Raw genomic sequence first — 25647 nt, 5'->3', positions numbered from 1 at the left:
CGCGTGAGCCGGTCGCGACTCACACCTACCGGCTACCACGCCGCTCATGTGACACCTATTGACGTTGATTACGCTGATTTTGTGCGCTTGTAGCCAGATATAACTGTTATTATTTCCACTAGGGTAGGTAGAAACATAGTAGTGTGCATCGATACCTACATAGATTGTAAAACTGATTTATATAGCCAAGAATATTACGAAAAGCCGGACGATGTTCATAATATACAGTATAATATATTCAACAACATCGTAAATTGCAAAAATTTAATTAAGAGTTGAGGAACTTGAGATATTGGCTTCATTTCATAACTTCCTTTACATGATCAGCACTTTAGATGTGTAGTAAAAGACTGCCCTAGTTTTCTACCCATATCCAGATTACATATCCTTATATTCAGATTACACCAACTTTCGCGCAAGCGATTAACTAAACCAAAGGTTAACTCAAAGCTTATCTAAACTAAATCAGAGTAAAGGTATATAGATCCCGTCCTAATTCGCAAAATCTAATTCCTTCTTCGACCCCGAAACTGCCCTTTCCAGTCGTTTATATTTACATAAATGTACAATGAATTTGAATGTTGAATATTCTTTTTAATATTCAGTGCCAGGATGGAAAACGAAATTAAATAACGAAGAGGTCTTTACACGAACAAATGTTTAGTTAAACTGGGTCTAAACGATAAACATTCAAAATAGAACTCATTTTCTTTTTATCAAAAAAAGGAAACGAAATTTCATCGCCTCATATCTCTGTAAGTCAACAGTATTTTACGCAGTTTTGTAGTGACATTTCAAACGATTAACTTTTTTACAGCAACATCACAAATATAGAAGATATACTTTAATATCAGACCAGATGCAATTTTATTTTTCCTTCAGAAGTTCACGAGTCACGTGTCACCCGCTGTCAATGCAGAAGGTAACAAAAGACCCGATCGAGTGTCATAAGGTCAAGGGTTATAAACACGACCTGTGACAACACGGACACTAGGGCATATTTTCTTTGCTACCTACATATTTAGGCTATAAAATATCATAGAATATGTGAAGCTCTTTGGTTAAGCTAGTAATGAAAAATCAGAAAAAAATAGAATTCGTTTTAGATGCACTTCCTAATTTAAAATAATACAAAAACATCTTGTTGTGATTGAGACAAAGTAGGAGTAATATTTCAAATGCTATCAATTTCCTAAGCCCAAAATGTCCAAATTACGCACCACCAAACGGGAATTAATTTCGAAGCCCAATTGCTAATTTCAGTAGCGACGTCGTTAATATTGCAAAAAGCAATAGGGCTCAGGTGCGTTTCCGTAATGAGATCTCTATTGGGCAGAACATTGACGGTATTTATTAGGGTACCATTTCATGCGATCTTTAAAACTTTATTGCGGCGATACAGATTTTTTGGGGCACGTGTAATAAAAAGGACATTCTGCATTGGGTTGTTATAAATACCTGAATATGTTTTTACGATAAAAAGATCTAATAAAGTTACATTTCAACCATCATAAGGTCAATGTTTACCGTTCTCCAAGTCCTAATATGTACTACATTTTAGCGTTCCACGCGACAACAGTTCACAATAATCAAAGCAATAAAATCCCACCCACTTCCTGACCTAATCAATCAATTTCTCTCACACAGAACCGTATCGTGAAACACGAGCTATAATAGTACCATTACCATTGGCAATAATGCCAGAACGATTATCCCAACAAAAACTGGTCGAATCAATACATCGTGAAAGTGTCACACACATATTTACCGTGAAACATCGAGACGGACGTCTGGCGGTGGCCTGTCAGCTTTCCACGCCCCAGCATGGCCACGACGGGTTCGGAGACAATACTTTTTGCGAGATAACCTACATCTCGACTGTGCGAGAGACAATTTCCCATGAGGCTGTTTGTGCCGAATTCAAAATACGTTTCTTTTAACAAATTACGTATTTTGAATCTTTCGTTGCCTTGGACTATATTCTATTAAAGAGTTCCTTGATTTTGATGGTGAATCTAGGCTAAAATCTAATTCCTATCATCCTGCCAAATTTTACAACACTCTGCTATTATTGCTTAAAATTTCCATCCACTCATCCTAACAAAATTTATCATAACTCGTGATATTAGTGGGAGAAGGGTAGTAGGATAATAAGTCTCTAATTTCAAAAATCCATTGCAGCGCTGCTACCTACAGCATCTCCGTTGATACTTTAATTACATATATATAAAAACAACCAATTAAATATTTGATAGCACAACTTTCTCGTATCAAACTTGTTTGACACGGCGTGCGTCCAAACATTTAATGCCCTATGAAATCAGAATAACAAACAATTCCGTAAACAAATTCTTTCTCTTAGGATATTTATTCTATGATAAAGAGTTCAAGGAAAGTTTTTCACAATTCTAATTAGGAAGCTTTTACATCATCACCTATTAATTCTTTGGGCATTCAATTTCTTGAATACTTATTTTCGTTACTTGTAGCAGTATGTTGTAAATGAATATACATACTATTTTTGAGTACATTTGTATGGAGATGCTATTTCTGGATTAATTGTGTTTGGAAATATAACCATGAGATGTAAACCATTAAACAAATAAAGTATTGACGATTTAAAAATGATTTGAAGTAATAAGATAAGTGATTGAATCGATAAAATAGATATAACTTCACATAAAGCTGACCTATTTTAATTGGATGTATAATATTGCTCACTAAACAACAAACAGTGGTATACCTACTCACAATGAACAGTGTCTTAGAGATCGTCCGCTTATCGACTAATCTCATTGCAAGAGCTTAAATCTAAAGTCGTGAGCATTGATTTATATCCATTTAAAAACAACTAACATAGACGATCAGGAGCCTGCCTGTACGTACCTACCTACCAACGTGTTTTTATTTACCACAAGTTATACGCGTAGATATAAATAATTCAATGTTTATTTATATACCATCTTCGTTTGTTTTGATCGTGATGCGTACAGATAGATCAGTTTTATTTTATCGTACTGTTTGTATCTGCGATGTGTTGATTATCGGCACATTAACTTACACGGAACGGACTTGGCTCCTTTAGTTACGTGCTAGATAAAATGTTGATGGTAAATCGAGAGCCTGTTTCATAATTACTGAGTCACAAATAAGCTATAGGCTGGTAGTTGCATGATGCGTCTTATTTATACTTCGAGTGTTTGATTTCAATATTCAATTATTAACAGTCATAATGCATATAATTGTCATGTTATAAAATAGCTGCTTATTCAATTGCTGATGACGATCACGGTCGATACATTTGTACTGAATACATTAAATAATTCATAGTGTTTTGAAACAAATAATAATTAGGAACAAACTCACAACAGAGGTCACGCCCTCCCAAATTCCCAGCCACGTTAAAATAATTGCTATTACCAAATTAAAAACGAAATTTATACAATCAGTACGGTACAATGTACATTACAATGAACGGAATGTTCGCTGTTTGTTCATATTAATTAATTATAATATTCCCCTCTGATACAACGGGGACGTAATTGTAATTAACTTAATTCTAGTGAAACTGTCAAGGTCATGTTTATATAATTAAATACCCTCTCATTTCTTGTAATAAAATAAAGTATAATACTTTTACAACAAAACGCAATTTCCTTAGAAATTGTAGGTTCTCAATGTTTTTATAAACGCTATAAAGAAAATGTTATTCGATTAATATTCTTCTATAGACAATTGCTCAGTATTGTTTGGTATTGTCAACCTTTCACAGTCTTTACAAACCGTAGTCTACTGACATTTCTAACTACCCGCATTAAATTGCTACCAAAAACTACCTACTATTTAACTAAATCTGACATCTGCACTTATCCACGAGGCAATTATATCATCACGTCACATGCATACGTTGAAATATATTAATCGCACGAGCGTACACACATTGGATACGTGTGTCCAACGAAGCGTACATCTCACTAGTTCCTCTCGGTTCATTGCAGAACGTGGAGGAAACTGGATACACGCTTAAATACTTAGGAATACGTAGATTTACTTATATTGTGCGTTAGGTAGGCGATTAATCCAGCTGTCTAATCATCTAATGTTACAATCGTTTTTAAGTTTACTTGGAAGGGAAGCGTGAAAGTCGGAGAAGCTGAGGCTAAGCTAATTCGCTTGTCTTGTCTACCATTCAATGTAAATAACATCCATTTTGTTTGTAAATGTTTCGTTTACATTTCTGTCTCATTTAGTCGAAATCCACACTGCAGGCTTGCTGTAATTGACGTCCACAATATTGATTTCAATTGAAACAGTACCAACAAATCGCAATCAGTTCTGTTAACTAGATCGCTCATTAAATGCCTGTTTCGAATTATCCGTTGCCAACTATATATCCTGTATAATTAGAGATTAAAGGCTACCATAGAAAAAATGTTACGTCCTCAATATGCATTCCTGCAGTTACAAATTATAAGAAGTCCTACAAGTGTGGATGTAGTATAAATAAGTGAAATTTATTAGATACTTCGTTCACTCCAACAATATAATAATGCTTTTTTTTATATTTTAAGTTTACCTTGCCTTAAATTTGCATTTTAACCTAACTTTATCTAGAGAAGGTAGCTTCTGAAATAAAGTTTTAAGAGCTCAAATCTGTACATTTATATGCATTTTACTATTTTACAAAGGAAAAAGCGACTCTACCAACCTAACGCAAGGATCTTTCACCAATTTTAAGCTATAAATATAAACCAATACATTGTTTTATTAGGTCGTTGAATACATTATGATAATAGACGCATATACTTCAACATAAGCCCGTCACGGAATACCGCGAATGTGGCAAAATTAGGATGTATGACGTCATAAAAAATCCATTTACATACCGAAATGTGGGTGCAATTTCACCATTAGTAAGTCTGGAGTCTAGACGAGAACGCTTTCACGTATCAATTTACTAAGGCTATATTAAAACATCGACATTATCAATGTTCAAACATTACGATAGATATCATCAGCTGTGATTCTTCACACGCGTTTTATTGGATATGTGAGCTTATAGCAAACTTTTACTGGGTCTATATTTTATTATTTCAATTGCTCATCGTTGAGTCATTATTCATATTTACCTTTCTGTTAATATTTATTACTTTTCAAGAGAGATTTTTTTCAAGATAAATGATACAGTAATTTATATTTGTATTTACTTAATTTAATATTAAACATAAAAGGTCCGTAGTTACATCAATTTTACTCCTTATTAGTCTAGCTAGTCAAGCGTTAACCCCTTTGTGTCTTTAGACATCGTTAAGCTCAGTCAAAAATATAATATTAATTTCTATCAAACTTTCCGAATAATTGTACGTTGAACTCGTTCCAAATAGAAAACGCAATTAGCTCGACAGCTCAGTCAGTCCTGCCTTATTCCGTTATACATCTATACATATAATAAATCTGTAGAAGGGTCAATTCTATACATTGAAAATATTGAAAAAATAAATAGCAGAGGGTGTTACTGAATCGATACCAAGCCCAAATATGTGATTAAAAAATTTTTTGTCTGTCTGTCTGTCTGTATGTTCAGGCATCACGTGAAAACTAACGGTTCGATTTCGATGAAACTTGGTATAATTATACCTTATTATCCTGGGCATAAAATAGGATACTTTTTATCGGAAAAATACGTAGAAAAAAAAGAAATCTTAATTTTTCTTAATTTTTCCGCGCGGACGGAGTCGCGGGCGGAAGCTAGTTATACCTATATCTAGATATATATATTTAGTAAATACTGGAAATATTATAGGAACAGCGGAAACGGGACGTTTCACATTATTCACAAGGTCTCGCGAAATATTATTGTGTCAGCGGTGTATTACTCAGCAATTGCACATATATTTTAGTACCATATAGTTTTAATGACTTGCCTTATTTGTGTGTTATTTCGTAATAATAATGCGTTATTATTGTAAAAAGAAAAACTGTTTTCAGTGCTATATTTTATACATAATCTTTTCCAATTTAATTATACATATTTTGTAGGATAGTGTTTTTAAATAGATTCTATTTGAATGCAACAAATAATAGTAACGCAAAATACAAGGAAATCCTGAGTAAGTAGGAACGTTATTTGATTTCCCTCACAGTCAGTCATTTGTAGGAAGTTCTTCGAGGAAGTTTATAACTATACGATATTACATATTGAATACTATAACGTTTCATATTATATATTTGAAATTAGCTAATAATTCCTATATTTACCTATCACGATATCTTTAGCATTCATTTTTAGTAATTTAGTTATTCCAAGTAAAAAAGAAAGCTAATATTTTTCGGCATTTAAACTCCGTAGGCTGAAGGAAGCAACGTAAAGTATAAGTAGGTAAGTATGAGGTTTAAAATTATCGCGGTCGAGACAAACTTTCCTCATTCATACTTTTAAAACACTTCAAGCCTACTTTACCTACCTGCGTATTTCACGTTCAAATGCAAGTTTCACTACAGTTCTTGAATAACAATGAAATTAGAACTAACTCGCCTTACAAAGACTAAGATTTACTCTTTCTATTTCCGTATTTCGAGCCACGATTCTATTTAGTTGTTCGTCGTTAAGTTAATTTTATCTGTACCCATTGTTGTTGTGTTGTGTATGTGTTCATACATCTGATTTATAAGGAAAATGTAATATCCAAGGATGATTTTCTAAAATCTATTTCATTGTTTCGATGCAAATAGTGCCCTTGGCCCACAGATAATTATGATTATGCATACCTATTTATCAATATTTTCGTAGTCATAGACTTGCATATTAATTTTATGCATTATGTATCAGCAGATACATACATCTATAGGTACCTATTTACTTGAGCGGTTAAATGAAGCTTGTTATTAACTTATTAATCGATTTATATTTAAAACAACGCCTACAAAACTATATAACATCAGTAGGCAACATTCCCGTAAACTATCCCTACAGTCCCGGACGATATCAAAAATAGATCGTGCATCCCATGACATAATGTTGGTTATTTTAAAAATGCATCCATCTTTGTGATGTGTATGATACTACGGTCTACGATATTTTTAAAATGTCCAACTAACAATGGCAGGTGTTTTATAACCATTATTTTCAGAGCGAAGACAAATTGTATAATATATAGTTAAATAGAAAGAAACAATTATTTACGCAAGAAATATATTTATCACGCGTTTATTTTGGAGACATAAATATCCGCGTGGTGTGTGAATCACAATTTCTCATAAGCTTGTTAAATCATAGAACCGCGCAAGTTCAAGGCGAAAAGTTTATATTGAACTCGATTTTTAGAACGTTCAATGCACCCCAAGAATACAATACACACGCCTTCAAAGTTAGCAAAGTAAGTAAATTTTCTAGCACGACATTCGACATAATACAGTTACGAAAACAATACCTAGTTTCGTAATAATCCATTAAAAATAGTAATACGCAAATCTATCTTACGAGAAATCGTCTCAATTTTCGTGAAGCACTTTTTCAATTGCCATGCTCATTCAAGCATAGATAAAAAATAATTCGAATATTACACGCTCTATCGGTACAGATAAAAAATATAAACAAAAACAATGGTATACGACAGGGAAGCACTCATCTGTATAAGGTGTTCAGTCTTCTATGAAAACTGTTCAGTTTCTTTATTTGTATGAATATAGGGCAATACTGACATAAACAATATCCGATTATGTAGATAAACAAAAATATATCTTCTGAATAGGTTCCTTAAAATAAGCTTCTTAATTTTAATGTATTCTATTGATTGTAATTCAATTGATTAGGCAGTTTTATAGCAACTATAGATATACATACTAAACTTTTCTTAGGTGCGGATTTCTCTGCAATATGTTCAATTAAAAAGTTCATGTTTTTCACTTCAATTATCATAAACATTTATACCTTAAGTCTGTCTTGTAGTACATACTTTTTTAAACACACACAAACACAGCAGTAACAATAACTTCAAGTTGGATAAACAAACACAATAGGCGATAGCTTAAAGCTTAACGAATTTGTTCCTCAATCATTATTCCATATGTCAAACATAATTATAATTAGTTTTATTTCATCAGAAAGACACAGACTTTTATATAGGTATTTAATTAAAACTTAAATAATAATATCAAACTGTGATTCTAAAAATACATATTATACTTAAAAGCGTCCAAAAGATTGACCTTTACATAGCATAATAAAAATATGCATTCAGTTAAATTAAAGGTAAACGCATGGAAGTCAAGATTATGTAATTGGAACATATTTTGCACAATAATATAATTATTCACATTAAGAAACTGTACAATTACAAATCGACATTAACAAATCTTGATGCAATACTTTTGAGACTATGTTGTTAATGAATTTTGTTTTAAATGAAAGATTAAAAAATGAATTTATAAAGGCTACTAAGCAGCTACTTAGACGGTAGTTATAAAATCTTATAAGAATGTATTATATACCTGATAGCATTGTTTATTTATGTAATATTATATTTAAAGTGTTGATTGATATTCACAACATAAAAATCCTATTTCTAGACACTTTATGGATCACTGAATAACCACTATCACTACATAGTATAAAACAAAGTCACTTTCTCTGTCCCTATGTCCCTTTGTATGCTTAAATCTTTCAAACTACTCAACGGATTTTGATGCGGTTTATTTTTAATAGATAGAGTGATTCAAGAGGAAGATTTTAGTATATAATTTATTAGGTTTAAGTCAAAGCAGGCAAAGCCGCGGGCAGTAAGCTAGTCCTGTATATAATATACTGTTCATCATAAAACAAATCTCATAAACCAAATCTCAAGTATATTGCAACAATAGTTAGTTCCACAAGGCGCTTGCAATATCTCCTAACTAGGTGATGATTAATTAAATATTTTACATGCACGCTACAGCGCACACTTTCTACTACGCATCATGATATTTGGCATATTTTTGATATGAATTGCATTTAAACTGATGTTGTACATGTTAAATTAGATTGTATTTAGATATGATGTGTTTAAAAGTATTTTATCTATAATTTAAACTAATTTGTTGGTATTTGATATGACAGGTATGCATATTTATCATTACCTTAAGTATTATTACTCTAATTTTAGCTCAAATTTTGTAAAAAGTAAATCTATAAAAGTTATAAGTAAATAGTTTACCAAGGTTTCTGAAATAAGATGTGCAACAGGCCTTTTGATACAATTTTGATGTAAATCATAAGAACAATAATAGGTATACAATCACACTAATAATTCTCTTCAAATTAGGATATCCTCAAAGTGTAATCAATGACATCACCTCTCTTTGACATATTTGGAAGTAATGATTGAGGAACTATAAAAGCTAGCACAGTTTTCTCTAATGCTCAATGAATATTACTCTAAATCGACGTTGCATTAATAAAATTGACAATGAAACGTCGTCAGACTGAGATACGCGGTCATATTCATTGAACGTTTTCGAAAAATGTGCATATTCTAACACTTACCTTGAAGATAGGGCGTGGATGCCGTGGCTGCGAGGATGCTGCAGCAGTCGTAGTTGCAGGAGCTGGAGACGTCGTCACATGGTCCGCCGGTAACGACTCAGGCACAGTTTGCAGAGTAGGCCGCATAGTAGTCGACATCTTTCTTATAGATTACTTTACACCACGCTAGCCAAACTTCTCCGCTCGCATCCTCCGCGGTCACGCACTCAGCACCCCTCGACTGGCCCAAAACCTGAGGCCTCAACACTTTACAGAACCGACACAACTACGCCCATCTAACCGCATTTTAATCGCGAAAATACATTACGATCTTTTACACGATAGCCAGGACACAACAGGAATACCTACTTCACTTTCGCGTAATATACTAACGTACGTTGAGATTGAAAACGGAAATAGACACGCAAAAATCTATTAGAAAGCTTAAAGTGCCTTCTGCTGTCACATAAACATTACCAAAGAATTCGGCGTTTTGGATATACACCAATGGCAATCGGTTTCTATAACGCGAACGACCTTTACTGATGTTACTAAATTGAATAGTATGAAAATGTCCGTCAATTTAATAATAAATTAGCTAAAGATATTCACATAACTCAACTAAAAATCCGTATATTCTTGAAATCACTCTCAAGATGGCGGATTTTACCTACTCGTAAATGGGCACAAGGCTGACACGAAAACATCAACCGGCTCTCTATCAATCCCTTTCTTTTGGTACTGTTTAAAATGAGATAGTCATATGTGAAGAACTTCAACAGAACCAAAAAATACGTCGCGGATACGTCATAAAACTTGCCAATGAATATGCGCAAAATAATTGTTATCGTAAAATGAAACGTTTCGTATAAAATGTAATATTTTTATTAAATTAATTGTAAATACATACATATTTTAATATTTAAATTAACGGATTTAATTATATAATAGATCAATTATAAAAAAAAGTATTTTATTTGGTTTAAAATTACGTTGTGATTATTTTACTTACCTACATAATTGTAATTTCGCATGTGAAAGATAATATGAGTCGATACATATCAAACTCCGGTAAGTCCACTCCCCGCCAAAATTGAGATAACAATGGCGCCAATTTTGAATTGTAAAACTAAACCAGTCTGTACTTTTCAAAGTTAGGTAAGTCAATCGTATCTCTATTAAAATAAGGTTTAAAGTAAATGTTTTTTTCAAACTCTGGTATGTCCGTCGACAGTGGTTTATCAAACTCAGGTAAGTCCATTTCGACCAATCACAGCGCAGTATGGCACTAAAATGGCTGCCATTTCTCTCAATTTTTTTGAAGCTAACACGTGTGACCAATGCTTATAAATCGTTTTAATTAATAAATGATCGAAGAAAACAGTTTTACTATAGAGGTGGTGGTTCTAGACAAAGCAAGGAAAAAAACAATACCAAAAGCTAAAACAGACAAGGCTCAGAAAACAGCTAAAAGATAAATGAAACTAGACGCACAGCACACTTTTTATTTATTGTCAGTTTCGTAACATTAGATTTTTTATGTGGAGGGGTTGTCAGCCCCTCGCACAACCCCCGAAATGCTGGAGGACCACACCCTTCTTTGGTCAGCGAGGCTATCGGCCTTAGCCAGTAGCGTAGCTAGGCTGTACTACCGACCGCTCCCCCATCCGCCACCCGGGGGACGCTCCCCATACGCTGTAAGGGCCAGCGCGAAACACTCTTCGGTGTAACGCAGGCCTTCATAAGATACTTGGGTCCAAATTATTGAGCAGACGTACAAAATTTCGAATCTATAAAACCGTGATAAGGCCGATTCTTATGTACGGCTGTGAAACCTGGACGCTCACCCAAAAAGAAGAAAAGAAGCTTCTCGTAACGGAACGCAAAATACTCCGTAAAATATTGGGCCCGATACCCTTAAACGACGGTAGCTGGAGAATCAGAACCAATAAGGAGCTGGAGGAACTTTTTGCTGCACCAAACATCTTAGGCGAGATTAAAGCGCATAGGCTACGATGGTTGGGCCACGTTCTGCGGATGGGAGATGATCGGGCTGCTAAGCGGGTTTACTTGGGGCGTCCCTCAGGCCGACGGCCGGTTGGCCGTCCTAAGTATCGCTGGGCGGACCAAGTGAATAACGATCTCGTGGCACTGCGCAGAAGAGACTGGCAAAACATCGCACTGTGCCGGGACAAGTGGCGTCTTTTGTTGTCGGAGGCCAAGACCCACTTTGGGGTCACTGCGCCAGATAGTAAGTAAGTAAGACGCACAGCACACGCACAGTAGTTATTCCCAGCCATGAAGCCCAGGGCCGAACTGAGATTTTTTCAACCGTTTTGATTTATTGACCCCTCTCTTTGCCCAGCAGTGGGATGATAAAGGTTAATAATAATAATAATTTGTATCTTTTAATTTACATATTTTATTTTAATGTCCAATACTTACAACGCGACAAACTATCTACCCATTTCCACCACCTCAGTACGTCCCAAAACTGAGTTCTATCAAATCCCTGTAAGTCCATTAGAGATTTTTCAAATTCCTGTAAGTCCAAGACGATGTTTTTCAAAACCCGGTAAGTTTTGCTGGTACATATCAAACGCCTGTATGTCCAGATTTAAATCTAATTTTGTGGTATAATCATCAAGTAATACATTTATTTTTCTTCGTAAAAATAATTGTAATGTATTATATTATATCCGTCAAAAATTATAAAGGTCCAAACATATTGTTTTTTTAAGTTATTAAAAATACCTCGATTCCCACATTTCTGTTAGAATGGACTTACCGGAGTTTGATATGTATCGACTCATATTATGTACAATGTTGTATAATTGTTATCAATAATAGAAGCGTAAAGTCGAGCTAGTGTGAATATGTACGCCTTTTATTAAAATATAAGTATAAATCATATAAAAAATCTACAAATAGTAACTATAATACGATATGTGTGATGTTTTTAATCTTTTCATGACTTTACAATACATAATATAGGTTGAGTTATTCTGAAATAAAACGAATACATTAAAAAATAAACCCATGTTATCAAAATTGTTACAAAATCCGTTGGGAATTTTGGTGTATTTGTAGTATGTAGGGTAACATTAATTTAATTTTACACATGGTAATTATCTAATTCGCCATTTAAGAAAGATGGCTGCATTGTTGTTGGCGACTGTTGGGTGCTTGTTTGGCAATTAATGTTTGTTTCTTTGCTTTGTTATGACTTCGTGTTATTATACGAGTTTATTTTTGTGCCTTTGTTTAAACAGTTTTATTAATTGGTGAGTTTTCAATTGTATTATCGATATAGTTCATATAAAATCTAGGTGTAACGTAATAACATTGTTCGACGCAACGTGAACCACCTTTTCTTTTAGTGTGAAATCGTGTTATTTTTTTCTTAGTAGGTTACCAATGTTGAAAAACGTGACCACATTCATATTTAAGTTACAAATTGATTGATAGTTCTTCTGAAGGATTTGCAATTATCTAAATTATGACCTTAAAACTGTACAACGACGAACAATAAAGGTCTTGAATATACAACATACTCGACGAAGTTATTTCCGCGAGTTTCGAGGTTTTTTTGCTTGATAAACGTTTCAGTTAACCTTCGTATACGATGACATATTCTATTTGTATATTATTTACCGTATCACGCAAACAAACAGGTGAATGAACTTTAAAAATCACCTTCCACAAATAGCATCATATATACTATTTTAACGTGTTTCTTCGATATACATTAATTGTATGATTAAATTCATGTAATCAATTCAAGTGATTCGACAACAAGTGTTTGTTTGTCAATTTTTTTTATTTTGATTTCTCTAAAATATACCTACCTAGTACAGAAAATTACAAAAATATTCCATCTTACGTGTTTTGTAATATGTATTTGTTTAATGCTATAATTAAATCACAACCCTCCGCTTTCACTTCCTTTGGGCACCCTAAATCTGAATATAGCTATAACAAGGGGTGCATCTCAAGACATTTTATTACCTTATTGTAAGAGTGACCTCAAAGTTCAGGTTTAGTCTGTCATACTTTACTAGCACCAACTGGATTAATTTGGTTTAAGAAAGTTTATATAATTTAAAATATAATTATTTAGTAGGACAGATTATAATTTATTTCTGTTAATCTGTACATGAGTGTTGAACTAATGTTTGATATTCAAGTGTAAGCAGTATTTATATAGTTATTGTTCATTGTAATACTTATATTCATTGATTAGATTCAACTTATTGGATGCAATAACCAATAGCGATAATCATTTCATAATCACTTTTATTTCTAATTAGGTTTGATAATAATTGTTTATTCAAGCGGAGTTGGTACATGCTAAAGTACCAACTATATTCCTTAAATTATAGAAATAATGAATAAGAAATATAATATTGTTTTCTAATGTTGTCTGTCTTCTTCAATATTGTTTTCTAAGTTTTATATCACATTACATTCTACAAAGCAAATTCTAATAAATAAAAATTCAGTTGAATTATCATGTAACAACAAATGACTCATCATACAAATATGTTATTTCTTTTCAGACTTATGCTTACAGCCAGCAGTCGTCATATTGAGCATTTAACCTAATGTTAGATACAACCCACCCATAGCGTAGTTTAGGCGTAAGGTTTAGTTATATAATAGTAGAAAATAAACAATCATCATGTGGCCAGCGTCGCAGTACTCGCATACAAACAATCAAAACCAAAATAGTTCTAAATCAAGTGAACAGAGTCCGCAGAATTTGAAAACACTGGGGATGACTTCGGCCATTTCTATGGCAGGTATGTATTGTTTATCTAGACTTTATTATTAATGACAAATATAAATTCTTATTAGCGTTAATTTGGTGAATTTTTAAACATTTTCATTAATTTATCATTAGGAAAAGCATTATTTAATAGTTTGTTTACTGATTATGAAGATCAATTTAGTAATTATGATAACATAGTTGTATTATAAATTGTAATACCACATAGGAGATTATTTTACTTTGTTGAGTCACTAATTTTTTCCAAAATAAACAACAACAAAAATCTGTTCATAAAGATGTTTAAATTTTTTCCCTATCAGATCTAGTGAATTTTGATTATGATTATAAATATGACATCTTCATCATATCTTTGGTACAAGATGGAGGAGGCTTTTACCCATAACAAGAATTAGCCATTTTCCCACCTAACAAGGAATAGATAAAAAAAAAAAAAAACTAAAATGTCATATGTATAATATGTATTTATTATTGTAAGGTGGAATAAATAAAGCTTATAAATATTATATTATATATAAATATGACACATGAGATTAGAGTGAACAACAAAAAAACTATTCAAATAAACAACTTGACACAATTATAATATTTTAGGTCCCAAGCCAATAGATATAGAGAAAACAAATGAATTGAAAGATTCCCTCATACCCTATGGGGTGTTTGAGTCAGAGCAAGAAATGCACCACAGGATGGAAGTCCTCGGTGCGTTACATAGATTAGTTCGGCAGTGGATTAGAGATGAGTCGATGCGGAAAAATATGCCGCCGAGTGTAGCTGATACCGTCGGCGGGAATATATACACGTTTGGATCGTATAGACTTGGTGTGAGTATAGTTTTATAGAATGGAACGACTTGAAAGAAACTGTTGAGTTGCTTGGTGAATTTTTTTTGGGATATGTAATACTAGCTTACCGCCCGCGGCTTCGCCCGCTTTGTCTAAAACTTAATAAATTATATACTAAAACCTTCCTCTTGAATCACTCTATCTATTAAAAAAAACCGCATCAAAATCCGTTGCGTAGTTTTAAAGATTTAAGCATACAAAGGGACATAGGGACAGAGAAAGCGACTTTGTTTTATACTATGTAGTGATTTGGAATCAATTGTAGTATACCAGACACTTGTGATATTTTACAGGGTTACAAAAGTTTTGTTCATATTGTTTATTATGTAAATAGCAAGTCAAGTGAATGTAGATTTAAAATACTGTCGAATGTACTGTCATAATTATAGATATTTCAGTGGTTAGATGCGATTACGTGCGCGCACTTTCTTAGTAGCCCATAGAGTTGATGGGAGAGACTAAATAGTTGCGGAGACAAAAGTTGCTCTTGCGCGCTAGCTCTAAGGAAATTTTAATAACTATAATATTATAGAGCCAAAAATTTACTTTATAAAATGTAATACATGAATTTTTCATAATTTATCTTGCAGGTGCATCACAGAGGCGCAGATATTGACGCGCTGTGCGTGGCTCCGAGACACATTGACAGATCTGATTATTTTCAGTCTTTCTATGAATTACTGAAGCAACAACCAGAGGTATGGAATTACTTGCAACAATAACTTTTTAAATCTGAAATAACATCAAAATTAAAGTAGAATGTGACAAAGTTTTTATAATTTACTCGCTGTTGCCCGCGGCTTCACTCTCGTGATCAAAGAAAATTAGTAGTTATTATACATGTCACATTTTTGATATAGCGCCATCTATCGGAATTTTTTAATTTCGGAATGCATCAAATACTAATAATATAATAGATCTTCACAAGGGAAGGGCATGTTTCTCCCCAATAAGACTATAATATAGCGAATATAGCACACTAGCTGAGCCCTGCGGTTTTACCCAAGTGGCTCAGCTCCTGTTAGTCTTAGCGTAATGATATATAGCCTTCCTCGATAAATGAACCTACTAACACCGAAAGAATATTTCAAATCGGACCAGTAGTTTCCGAGTATGCGCGTTCAAACAAACAAACAAACTCTTCAGCTTTATAATATTAGTATAGATTTCAATTTTATCATTTACAAATAGATGAAATGCAATTATTTATCTTATTAGATATTTTAATAAAGTACTTTAGTAAAGTATAATGAATTGTTTAAGGTGAAAGATCTGCGCGCAGTGGAAGACGCGTTCGTGCCGGTGATCAAGATGAACTTTGATGGCATCGAAATTGATTTGCTGTTTGCTAGATTGGCGTTGAAAGAGATACCAGGTATGTTTTGTGTTAACAAATAGCTGACAAACTTGCCTATAAATGCAAAAAAAATTCTCTTGATATTGTCAGTCAAGTCTATTTTTGAAGTTATACTTCTTTTGGCGCGATGGAGAAAAATGATGTGAGTGAATTTTTACGATGCGCGCGCACACCGACACCTAAATTTAACAGCATGAAGTTAGTTCTAGGTGGTATGTAACTATGTTCAAGTTGTATATTCTAGTATTTTTTTTCCATACGACAAAGAAGTATAACTTCTAACGCGTGTACATAAGTACACACACTCTTTTTTTTTACTTCAATTTTTATTTTATGCATTTTTTTCTGGAAATAGAAGCCGCTATGGCTACAGCTTTCTTACACTTTCAAGATGGAACAAGTAATCTTAGTTTGATGCAGTAGCATTTATAATTCTGAAATATTGATTTTTACAGCTATAAATTTTTTTGACACTTAAGTACTATAGCTCTGTGTTGTATATTCAAGTTAGGCGTTATAATTCATTTCAGAAGCATTTTCTATACAAATAATTAATTTGATGTTTTTCAAATTACCATCAATATGTTTTGTTTTTCTTATTATAGATTCATTCGATCTCCGAGACGACATGTTACTCAAGAATTTGGACCAGAAATGCGTCCGATCGCTCAACGGTTGTCGAGTTACAGATGAAATTCTGCGGCTTGTGCCTAACATCAATAACTTTAGACTGACGTTGAGAGCTATTAAGCTTTGGGCTAAACGTGAGTTCATTTTTATTGTGAAATAACTGAAGTCAAGTCGCGAATTACGAAGAATTTCGTACATGTATCTGGTAAAGATAATGTGTACCATTCTATGATCTAGATACTGCTTTCCGATTCGGTGGTAAATGTTATAAAATATATGTAATGATGATTCAAAAGTGCTTCTAGAAGAAGTCTTATTGAATAAATAAATGTTGAGTTTATGACATCAATTCCGTTCGAATAGTGAGCATTATTTTTGCATATGATAGATATAAGTCATTATATAAAATTATTCGTAATTCGTAACTATATTTTAGGTATCAATTTATTAAATATTCAGACTGTACTAATAAAAAACGAAATATTATAGAAAATACTTTATTTTACTTACAGAAATTTATGATACACCATTTTATAAACAGAACACATTATTTTATTTGATTGTCTTTATCTATTGTAATATCTTCCTCCAGGCCACGGCATATACTCCAACACGCTGGGCTATCTCGGTGGTGTCTCCTGGGCCATGCTGGTAGCCCGCACCTGCCAGCTGTACCCCAACGCATTGCCAGCCACGCTAGTACACAAGTTCTTCCTGGTGTTCAGCCAGTGGAAGTGGCCGCAGCCCGTGCTGTTGAAGCAGCCCGACTCGGTGAACCTGGGCTTCCCCGTGTGGGATCCAAGGGTGAGTGATGGTGTATGATGGGCCACGCTGGTAGCCCACATTTGGCAATTGTACTCCAACGCGTTATTGCCACGCTGGTGCACTAAATATGTATCACCATAGTAAAAAGTAGCTTCTTAACTGGAAATAGACTAAAATTATAGCATAAAATCACTCTGTTGTAACATGAAAGAAAAACAAATATTTTTACTGAATAATGATAAATATTGAATTTATACATACAATTTTTATAAAATGAACTAGCGGTCCGCCCCGGCTTCGCCCGTGGTACATATTTCGCAATAAAAAGTAGTAGTTCTTTCTCAGGGTCTAAAGATTGTCTGTGCCAAATTTCATCAAAATCGGTCCTGTAGTTTATGAGCCTATTCATTACAATCAAACAAACAAAGTTTTCCTCTTTATAATATTAGTGTAGATTAAAGAAAGAAAATTGACCCCTTTAAAACCATTTATTTACATTTTCAATACCATTTATTAACTATTTACAATACTATTTATTAACTATTTACAACACTATTTATTTACTGTTTACAATACCATTTATGTACCTTTTACAATACTATTTATTTACTCTTTACAATAGCAATACAAGAAAAATCTGCTAAACTAGCACTATTCACAGGTGAACATGTCAGATCGTTTCCACCTGATGCCAATCATCACACCAGCGTATCCGCAGCAGAATTCTACGTTCAACGTATCAGCTTCAACCAGAACTGTCATCATGGAGGAGTTTAGGCTCGGTATGTTTAATTTGCTTGTTTTGGTTTCTGTTTTACGCATAATGAAAAAAAAAATGAAGTTGTCAAAACCTTTTATAAATGGTCTATCTATAAATATAACATACAACGGCTTCACATTAGGGCGTTACAATAGACTTAACAAAGAATAGCCGCACTGCAAAAGTCGTCCAAATGTGATGGTCTTACTAACTTTTAGGTTATGTCGTCTCTGGTCTTTAATTTATGCGTGAGTCGTAACTAGCTTACCGCTCGCGGCTTCGCCCGCTTTGTCTTCAATCTAATAAATTATATACAAAAACGAAAAATTCTTGAATCATTATATCTATTAAAAGAAGCCACTTTAATATCCGCTGCGTAGTTTTAGAAATTTCAACATACAGATGGCCGAAATACATAATATGTATCTGAGTATGTAAGTGTATTTTAGGCTATGTTTTTGTTTTACTCATAAAATCGCCCAAATGTGAAGGTGGTGTTTGGTCTTTGATTTATTCATAACAAATCCGTTAAAAAATAATCTTAATAATCTTAATATATATAAATCTCGTGTCACAATGTTTGTCCTCAATGGACTCCTAAACCACTTAACCGATTATAATAAAATTCGCACACCATGTGCAGTTCGATCCAACTTGAGAGATATGATAGTTTAAATCTCAAATCGTTTAAGAGAAAGCGGGCGAAGCCGCGGGCAGTAAGCTAGTTTTATTTTATATTTCTATTAACAAGTATCATTTTTATGCCCCAGGTTTAGCAATCACCGACGAGATAATGCTCGGCAAGTGCGGTTGGGAGCGTCTCTTCGAAGCGCCCAATTTCTTCGCTCGCTACAAACACTTCATAGTGTTGCTGGCTTCGTCTGCGGCCGCGGACGACCAGCTGCAGTGGTGCGGACTTATTGAGAGCAAGATACGGCACTTGATCAGTGAGTGGGGGAGATAATATAGTAGCTAGATCGCTAGAAAAAGTGAGGGGAAAAGTTGGTTATGAAATAGGAAAAAAGTCGCGATGGGGGGAGGCACCTGATCAGTGAGTGGAGGGAAATAATTTAGTAGCTAGATCGCTAGAAAAAGTGGGGGAAAAGTTGGTTATGAAATAGGAAAAAAGTCGCGATGGGGGGGAGGCACCTGATCAGTGAGTGGAGGGAAATAATTTAGTAGCTAGATCGCTAGAAAAAGTGGGGGAAAAAGTTGGTTATGAAATAGGAAAAAAGTCGCGATGGGGGGGGAGGCACCTGATCAGTGAGTGGAGGGAAATAATTTAGTAGCTAGATCGCTAGAAAAAGTGGGGGAAAAGTTGGTTATGAAATAGGAAAAAAGTCGCGATGGGGGGGAGGCACCTGATCAGTGAGTGGAGGGAAATAATTTAGTAGCTGGAGGAGGGGGTAGAAGCTAATAGTCACTAGATCATAAAATAATAATTATTATGTTTTGGGAGAACTTCCCCGAATGTATGCACCTACCAATGTTGTATAATAGCTTATAGCACTATTATAATCACAATAATGTATGCGTACTAATATATTTTCTATAAAATCCCCACTTTATTAACTTAAACAGTTCTGACTATCTTAAGAGCCTGGGTCGTTCTAATTTGCAATTTTTTTTAAGTGAAATAAATTATTTATTTATTAATAAGCAAATAAATAAATTTAATTTCCACTTACAGCAACGCTAGAGAGAAATCAGCACATCACGATAGCGCACGTGAACCCCGAGTGTTACAACTCGGTGCCGCTCAGCACTAATAATGGACAACCGCTTGCCCTACCGCCGGGTGAGATACTTGTGTTTTTAGTTTTTATTTATGTACTTTTAAAGTAAGAAGGGGTTGAAAAGTTGCAAGGTATTAGGGTAAGGTAAGTAGGGAAAAATGTACGAAAAGAAAAATATCTGCTTAACCATTTCCCAGTTTATTCCCAGAAAAAAACAAAAATTGTAAATTTTACATCGATCAAATTAGTGATGTAACACTGTTAAATTTACAATTAGTAACTCACTTTAAATATTATGGCTTTTTAGATCAGATTATCATTCATCTTTTTTTTAAATTTACTTTTAAAACCTTTTATTTGTTATCATAATCCAAGCAAAGACTGATAGAAGTTAGATTCAAATAGAGCGAACATTGATAGTATTCTTTCAACAATTCTTATAAATGAAAATATTATAAAACTATTGATCATTATTATTTTTATTTACAGCATACTTATTACTTATGTTTTATATTGATACATACATGTAAGTGAAGTTAATTATCCAAAAGAAATTTCACCTGTATCAAGGATTTGAAATATGTACAATGTACATATATCTTCTAACCTTTCATTATTTCTTTTAATGAGACTGACTATATTGATCATTTCTGGTGTTGTAATGTGTACAAAACCTAAAGGATTAGTTTAATGGTTGTTGTTAAAATGGATGGTAAATCTTATTTGTGTTCTCAGGGACACCAGTGGCCCCAGTCAGTCCCGAAACAGAAGTTAAAAAGAATGAAAATGTAAGTATTTCATATTTTTCTTATGTATACACTAGCTGCGCTCCGCGGTTTCACCCGCAGTTCTCCGCTCCTGTTGGTCTTAGCGAGATGATATATAGCGTATATCTTTCCTCGATAAATAGGCTATGTAACACCGAAGATCACCGATCTAAGAATTTTTCAAATCGGGCCAGTAGTTCCCGAGATTAGCGCGTTCAAACAAACAAACAAACTCTTCAGCTTTATAATATTAGTATAGATTAGATTTCAGTATCTTTGTTTAACTATATAACTTGAAAAAATGTATACTGATAATTTGTGAGTGAAAAGGATGTATGAAAAATTGCACAATCTTATTTAGAAATCCACACTAATATTATAAATGTGAAAGTAGCTCTGTCTGTCTGCCTGTAACTCAATCACGCCTAAACTACTGAACCAATTTGCATGAAATTTGGTATAGAGATATTTTGATACCCGAGAAAGGACATAGGCTACTTTTTATTCCCGGAAATCCCACGGGAACGGGAACTATGCGGGTTTTCCTTTGACTGCGCGGGCGAAGCCGCGGGCGGAACCTAGTATGTTATGAATAAGTTTTGTTTAGAAAGCAACAAGATAAATTATTATGACTCAGTAGATGTCATGCTTATAATAATTATTGTACTAATGATGTTTTTGTTTGATAATCTATAAGTATACTGTTCTATTGTAAGTTATTTCAAATGTTTTGTTATAACAAAAATTCAAAATAAATTGTTTCATAGAAAAAGTTTTGACAAATCCTGATATAATATAGAAAAATCTTTTCTAGTATCCACATAAAAACTATTTAAAAGGAAAATAGGTATTTTCCTTTTAAATAGTGCAATATCTAATATGATTCTCAATTCCAGGGTGAAGTGATAGCCAACGTCTGCTCAATGTGGTTTATCGGGCTCGTCTTCGACAAGACCAATGTCAATGTGGATCTTACGTATGATATACTGTCGTTCACTAAAGTGGTGCACTATCAAGCTGAGATCACGAATATGTTGAGAGAGGGCATGACTATTGAGGTGTGTATTATTTGTTATAATTTAATAATTGAATACCATAGGTAATAATAAAGATTTGACTTTATTGTATCTCAACCGGCGCTAAAAACATGTGTATTTACTAGCTGCGCTTCGTGGTTTCACCCGCGTGGCACTGTTTCTGTTAGTCTAGTCGTAATGATATATAGCCTATAGCCTTCCTCGACAAATGGGCTATCTAACACCAAATGAATTTTTCAAATCGGACCTGAGATTAGTGCGTTCAAACAAACAAACTCTTCAGCTTTATAATATTATAGTATAGTATAGATACGAAAGTATTTTTGTCTGTTAATTTTTCGCTGTTCTATTTTACTACTTACTCTGGAAAACTCATAAGAAAAAGAAATTATTTTTCGTCTCCGGTAATTTATTAACATCATAATAAAAAATATTGCAGGCACGACACGTACGTCGCAAGCAACTTCATCAATACCTATCACCGTCTCTGCTAAAGCGAGAGAGAACTACGTCGGGCGCCAAGCGCAAGCAGGACAGCGCTACGCAACCCGCTCCGCTGAAGAAAACCAAGCGCCTGTCGGAGAGCAGTGTAAGTACGCTGTTCAATTAACTGCCTGACTGGTAGCCAGGCGGATGATTAAATAGTGTTGCAAATGATGTGAACTTGCCTTGCATTGTAAGTCTTGAAAAACAACAAAACTTACATCATATTAAGTTTATTTAGTTATCAATTTTCTTATTATATACAATATTTATAACATGTTAGGCAATATCAAATTAAAAGTGAAAGTTTGTTATGTTTTACCGTAATATTGCGTCATTTAAATGATAAAACATACTTTTTAAGTTTATTACAAACAATCAAGATCAACCTCTAAATACTAAACTTATTTATTTACCTTATCTAAGTCATCTACAAATCATTTCAGACCGACGAGGTAAGCCTGCTATCCTACAACGAAGACTCAAACTCATCCAATGTGTACGAAGTGAACATCCAAAACGGAACCGTAGCGAACCATTCACAAGAGGAAAGAAAACCTGCGGAGAAGCCCCTAGCACCTCCAGAACATACCCCATCAACTTCCAACACCATAGCGTGCACATAGCATTACGAAGAATGGCGCGAGCGGTTCATATACGGGCCCCATCGCGCCAAATACCGCGTCAAACGTGTTTAAGTGATAGTGGTGTGTGACAAACGTGTTTTATAATAAAAAATAATTAAAGAAAAGTGTTAAAGAACCCCCAACGGGCATCTTAGTGAAAACTGTATAGTGATGTGACGCGCGCAACGTGTTCTTTCTACTCGGTAAGTGTGGTGATGTCTTAGTATTGATTGCTTGTTGCGATGAGTTGATTGTTGATTGGACGTACCGTTTTTAATGTGAATGTGGCTTATGTGTTATTGTTATCACAAGAGTAACTTCAAATTTCAACACAATTGTTGTAGTTAAATATTTTTCCTAAATAGGTAAGTATTTAGTGTTTACTTAACTTTTTAAAATTTGGATTCAATAGTTTCTTGATCAAAATAGCTAATAATTAAAGACACTTATTCACATTAAAAACAAATGGAAAACAAAGAAATATAGCGGTTATGTTTTTGGTGTTTCCATTGCAGGTGGCATGGACATGACTGCTCACCGATTACACGTAAGTTTTATGTAGCCTATAGCTCTTATTGATGGTGTGTTTTGCTATTGTGCTCTTATAGCTGGGTTATTTCATATATTGTAATTATTTTTGGCAATATTTCGGGCGATCGGTAAATTTCAATGTGGTGTCAATCGAGTTACGAATAAAATAAGTAAATGTCAATGGAAAATTTCGTACGTTTTTAGTAAAAGGACACAATATTTGGACTCAACTTTGTCATGTCATTTTCAATCTTTTGGAGTGGCTGATGCCAAAAAATTTGGTAAACTGTGAACATGCTAATGGTGCCTTAGATTTAAAATTGGATTTTTATAAGATTTAGAAGTTAATTAAATACTAATTTAGAAATTGGGAAGTTGCTTTTCTCTTGTTTGTAAAATGTTACGGTTTGATAAACAGTAAAAAGTAACTAAATTAGTTCATTGATGTCAATTGGCACATATAGCACAATTTGATATAAAGGAATGTTAATTAGACAAATATCGAGTAAACATAATAAGCAATAATTAATTAGTAACATTAGCATTGTTGTCTCGATAGTTATCTAAAAACAAAATTTTTTCAGTGACAAATTGAAATGAGCACGAATGTATTGAGGAAGGAATAATTTTTGCGGTATATGAATTACCTGGGCTGTAAGCTCACAATAGCACTGCACTTAGTTTGAACAAGACAAGATATTGACGTTGTGTTTTTGTCTTGTCACACTAATCAAATATTGTCATATTGACCGTTGTCGAGGCGTTTGGGAGGAAACTATTTTTATAACCGCAAAATGTTTACGTCAATGTGACACATTTTTATGTCTGTACGACACTTTATTAGACACCGAGATTTTCGATTTATAGATAACGAATTTATTTCAAATTTAATGTACATATGTTACGGAAAGTATATTATTAGATTGTTTTGTCATTTCTTACAAACGCCAATAGTACAAAGTAGGAGAAATTTTTTGTTCCGAATAATAATAATTGATTGTTGGACTCATTGTCTATTTGATGTACGATTCACTGAATTTTCCCTTGTATATACTCATATTTTCATTATATATTTTCTTCTACTTGCGTCATTTTTTTGCAATATTCCAATAATATACCTATCATTCGTATTTGCATCATTTATGTTACAATTTCGATCAATTGGAAGGAATGGATAGGTAATTTTTAATTTTAAATGACCTCCATATTATATAGATAGTAAATTAAATAAAACTCATGCAGTTTACAGGGGATAAACAAATTTTAGTGTGAAGTAGGAGTGACCTTATATTCAAGTTGGTAGAATTTGTGAACATTACTAGAATGATAGATAATTTTAAAAATAGATTAATAGAAGTATATCATCTAAGAAGAATACAAATACTTTGTAATTCTGCTCACACATATTTTAATTATTAAATTTTCAGTTTATCGTGAGGACTTTACGAATATTTTCATAAACGCTTGGCAAGATACTTAATAAATAGTCTAATGGAGTGTTTGAACGAATTGTAACGTAATTTGATGCAAATCCATTCTCATTTCCCCTTATTCATTATATTGTAGAACAAATATGTATTTTGTATGGAATAATGCAAATAAATAATAAATATATCATACGTATCTAACGTGTTTTAATTCATCACAACCCTTTTGACGTGAATCAACCAACATACATACACAATATTGATCTATATATATACATGTTCTTACAATATTTATATCAATTTTAGATGATTTTTTAGACTTAAATTGTAAATTAAAATTTCATTTTTGTTTGTTTCAAATTTCGATTGACCTATAAGTGTGAAAATGTTTACAT

At 33.4% G+C, this 25647-nt stretch overlaps 2 protein-coding genes across 3 annotated transcripts in view; one reads left to right on the top strand and one right to left on the bottom strand.

Annotated features, from left to right (window-relative positions):
- LOC123703764 (serine/threonine-protein kinase MARK2-like) overlaps positions 1 to 10242 on the bottom strand; it is a 194426-nt gene extending 184184 nt beyond the window's left edge. Inside the window, exon 1 of the mRNA XM_045651911.1 lies at positions 9521 to 10242. Coding sequence (XP_045507867.1) covers positions 9521 to 9658 — 138 coding nt within the window. The 5' untranslated portion in view covers positions 9659 to 10242. The remainder of the gene's footprint in view (positions 1 to 9520) is intronic.
- Positions 10243 to 12648: 2406 nt separating this feature from the next.
- On the top strand, positions 12649 to 25448 carry LOC123703736 (poly(A) polymerase type 3). 2 transcript variants are annotated; one of them, XM_045651835.1, is made up of 15 exons: positions 12649 to 12783; positions 14059 to 14301; positions 14883 to 15112; positions 15724 to 15831; positions 16397 to 16508; positions 17096 to 17254; positions 17713 to 17924; positions 18547 to 18667; positions 19416 to 19592; positions 20336 to 20443; positions 21126 to 21169; positions 22045 to 22206; positions 22625 to 22774; positions 23115 to 23497; positions 23810 to 25448. In XM_045651835.1, the coding sequence occupies exons 2-14, from the start codon at positions 14181 to 14183 to the stop codon at positions 23292 to 23294; spliced, it is 1884 nt and encodes a 627-aa protein (XP_045507791.1). In that variant the 5' UTR covers positions 12649 to 12783; positions 14059 to 14180; the 3' UTR covers positions 23295 to 23497; positions 23810 to 25448. The 2 variants fall into 2 exon arrangements, with proteins under 2 accessions (XP_045507791.1, XP_045507790.1); XM_045651834.1 differs by having other exon boundaries at positions 21117 to 21169.
- Positions 25449 to 25647: the final 199 nt, after the last annotated feature.

The sequence above is a fragment of the Colias croceus genome, chromosome 27 (genome assembly GCF_905220415.1).
Source record: "Colias croceus chromosome 27, ilColCroc2.1".
Classification (NCBI taxonomy): domain Eukaryota; kingdom Metazoa; phylum Arthropoda; class Insecta; order Lepidoptera; family Pieridae; genus Colias; species Colias croceus.
This window is presented reverse-complemented; position numbering and strand designations above follow the sequence as displayed.

Excerpts from the sequence above, each read along its gene's own strand:
- LOC123703736 (XM_045651834.1), top strand. The coding sequence starts at position 14,181 with ATGTGGCCAGCGTCGCAGTACTCGCATACAAACAATCAAAACCAAAAT. Across the intron at positions 21,170-22,044 it reads AAGTTAAAAAGAATGAAAAT|GGTGAAGTGATAGCCAACGT; the intron begins GTAAGTATTTCA and ends TCTCAATTCCAG. Across the intron at positions 22,207-22,624 it reads GAGAGGGCATGACTATTGAG|GCACGACACGTACGTCGCAA; the intron begins GTGTGTATTATT and ends AAAATATTGCAG.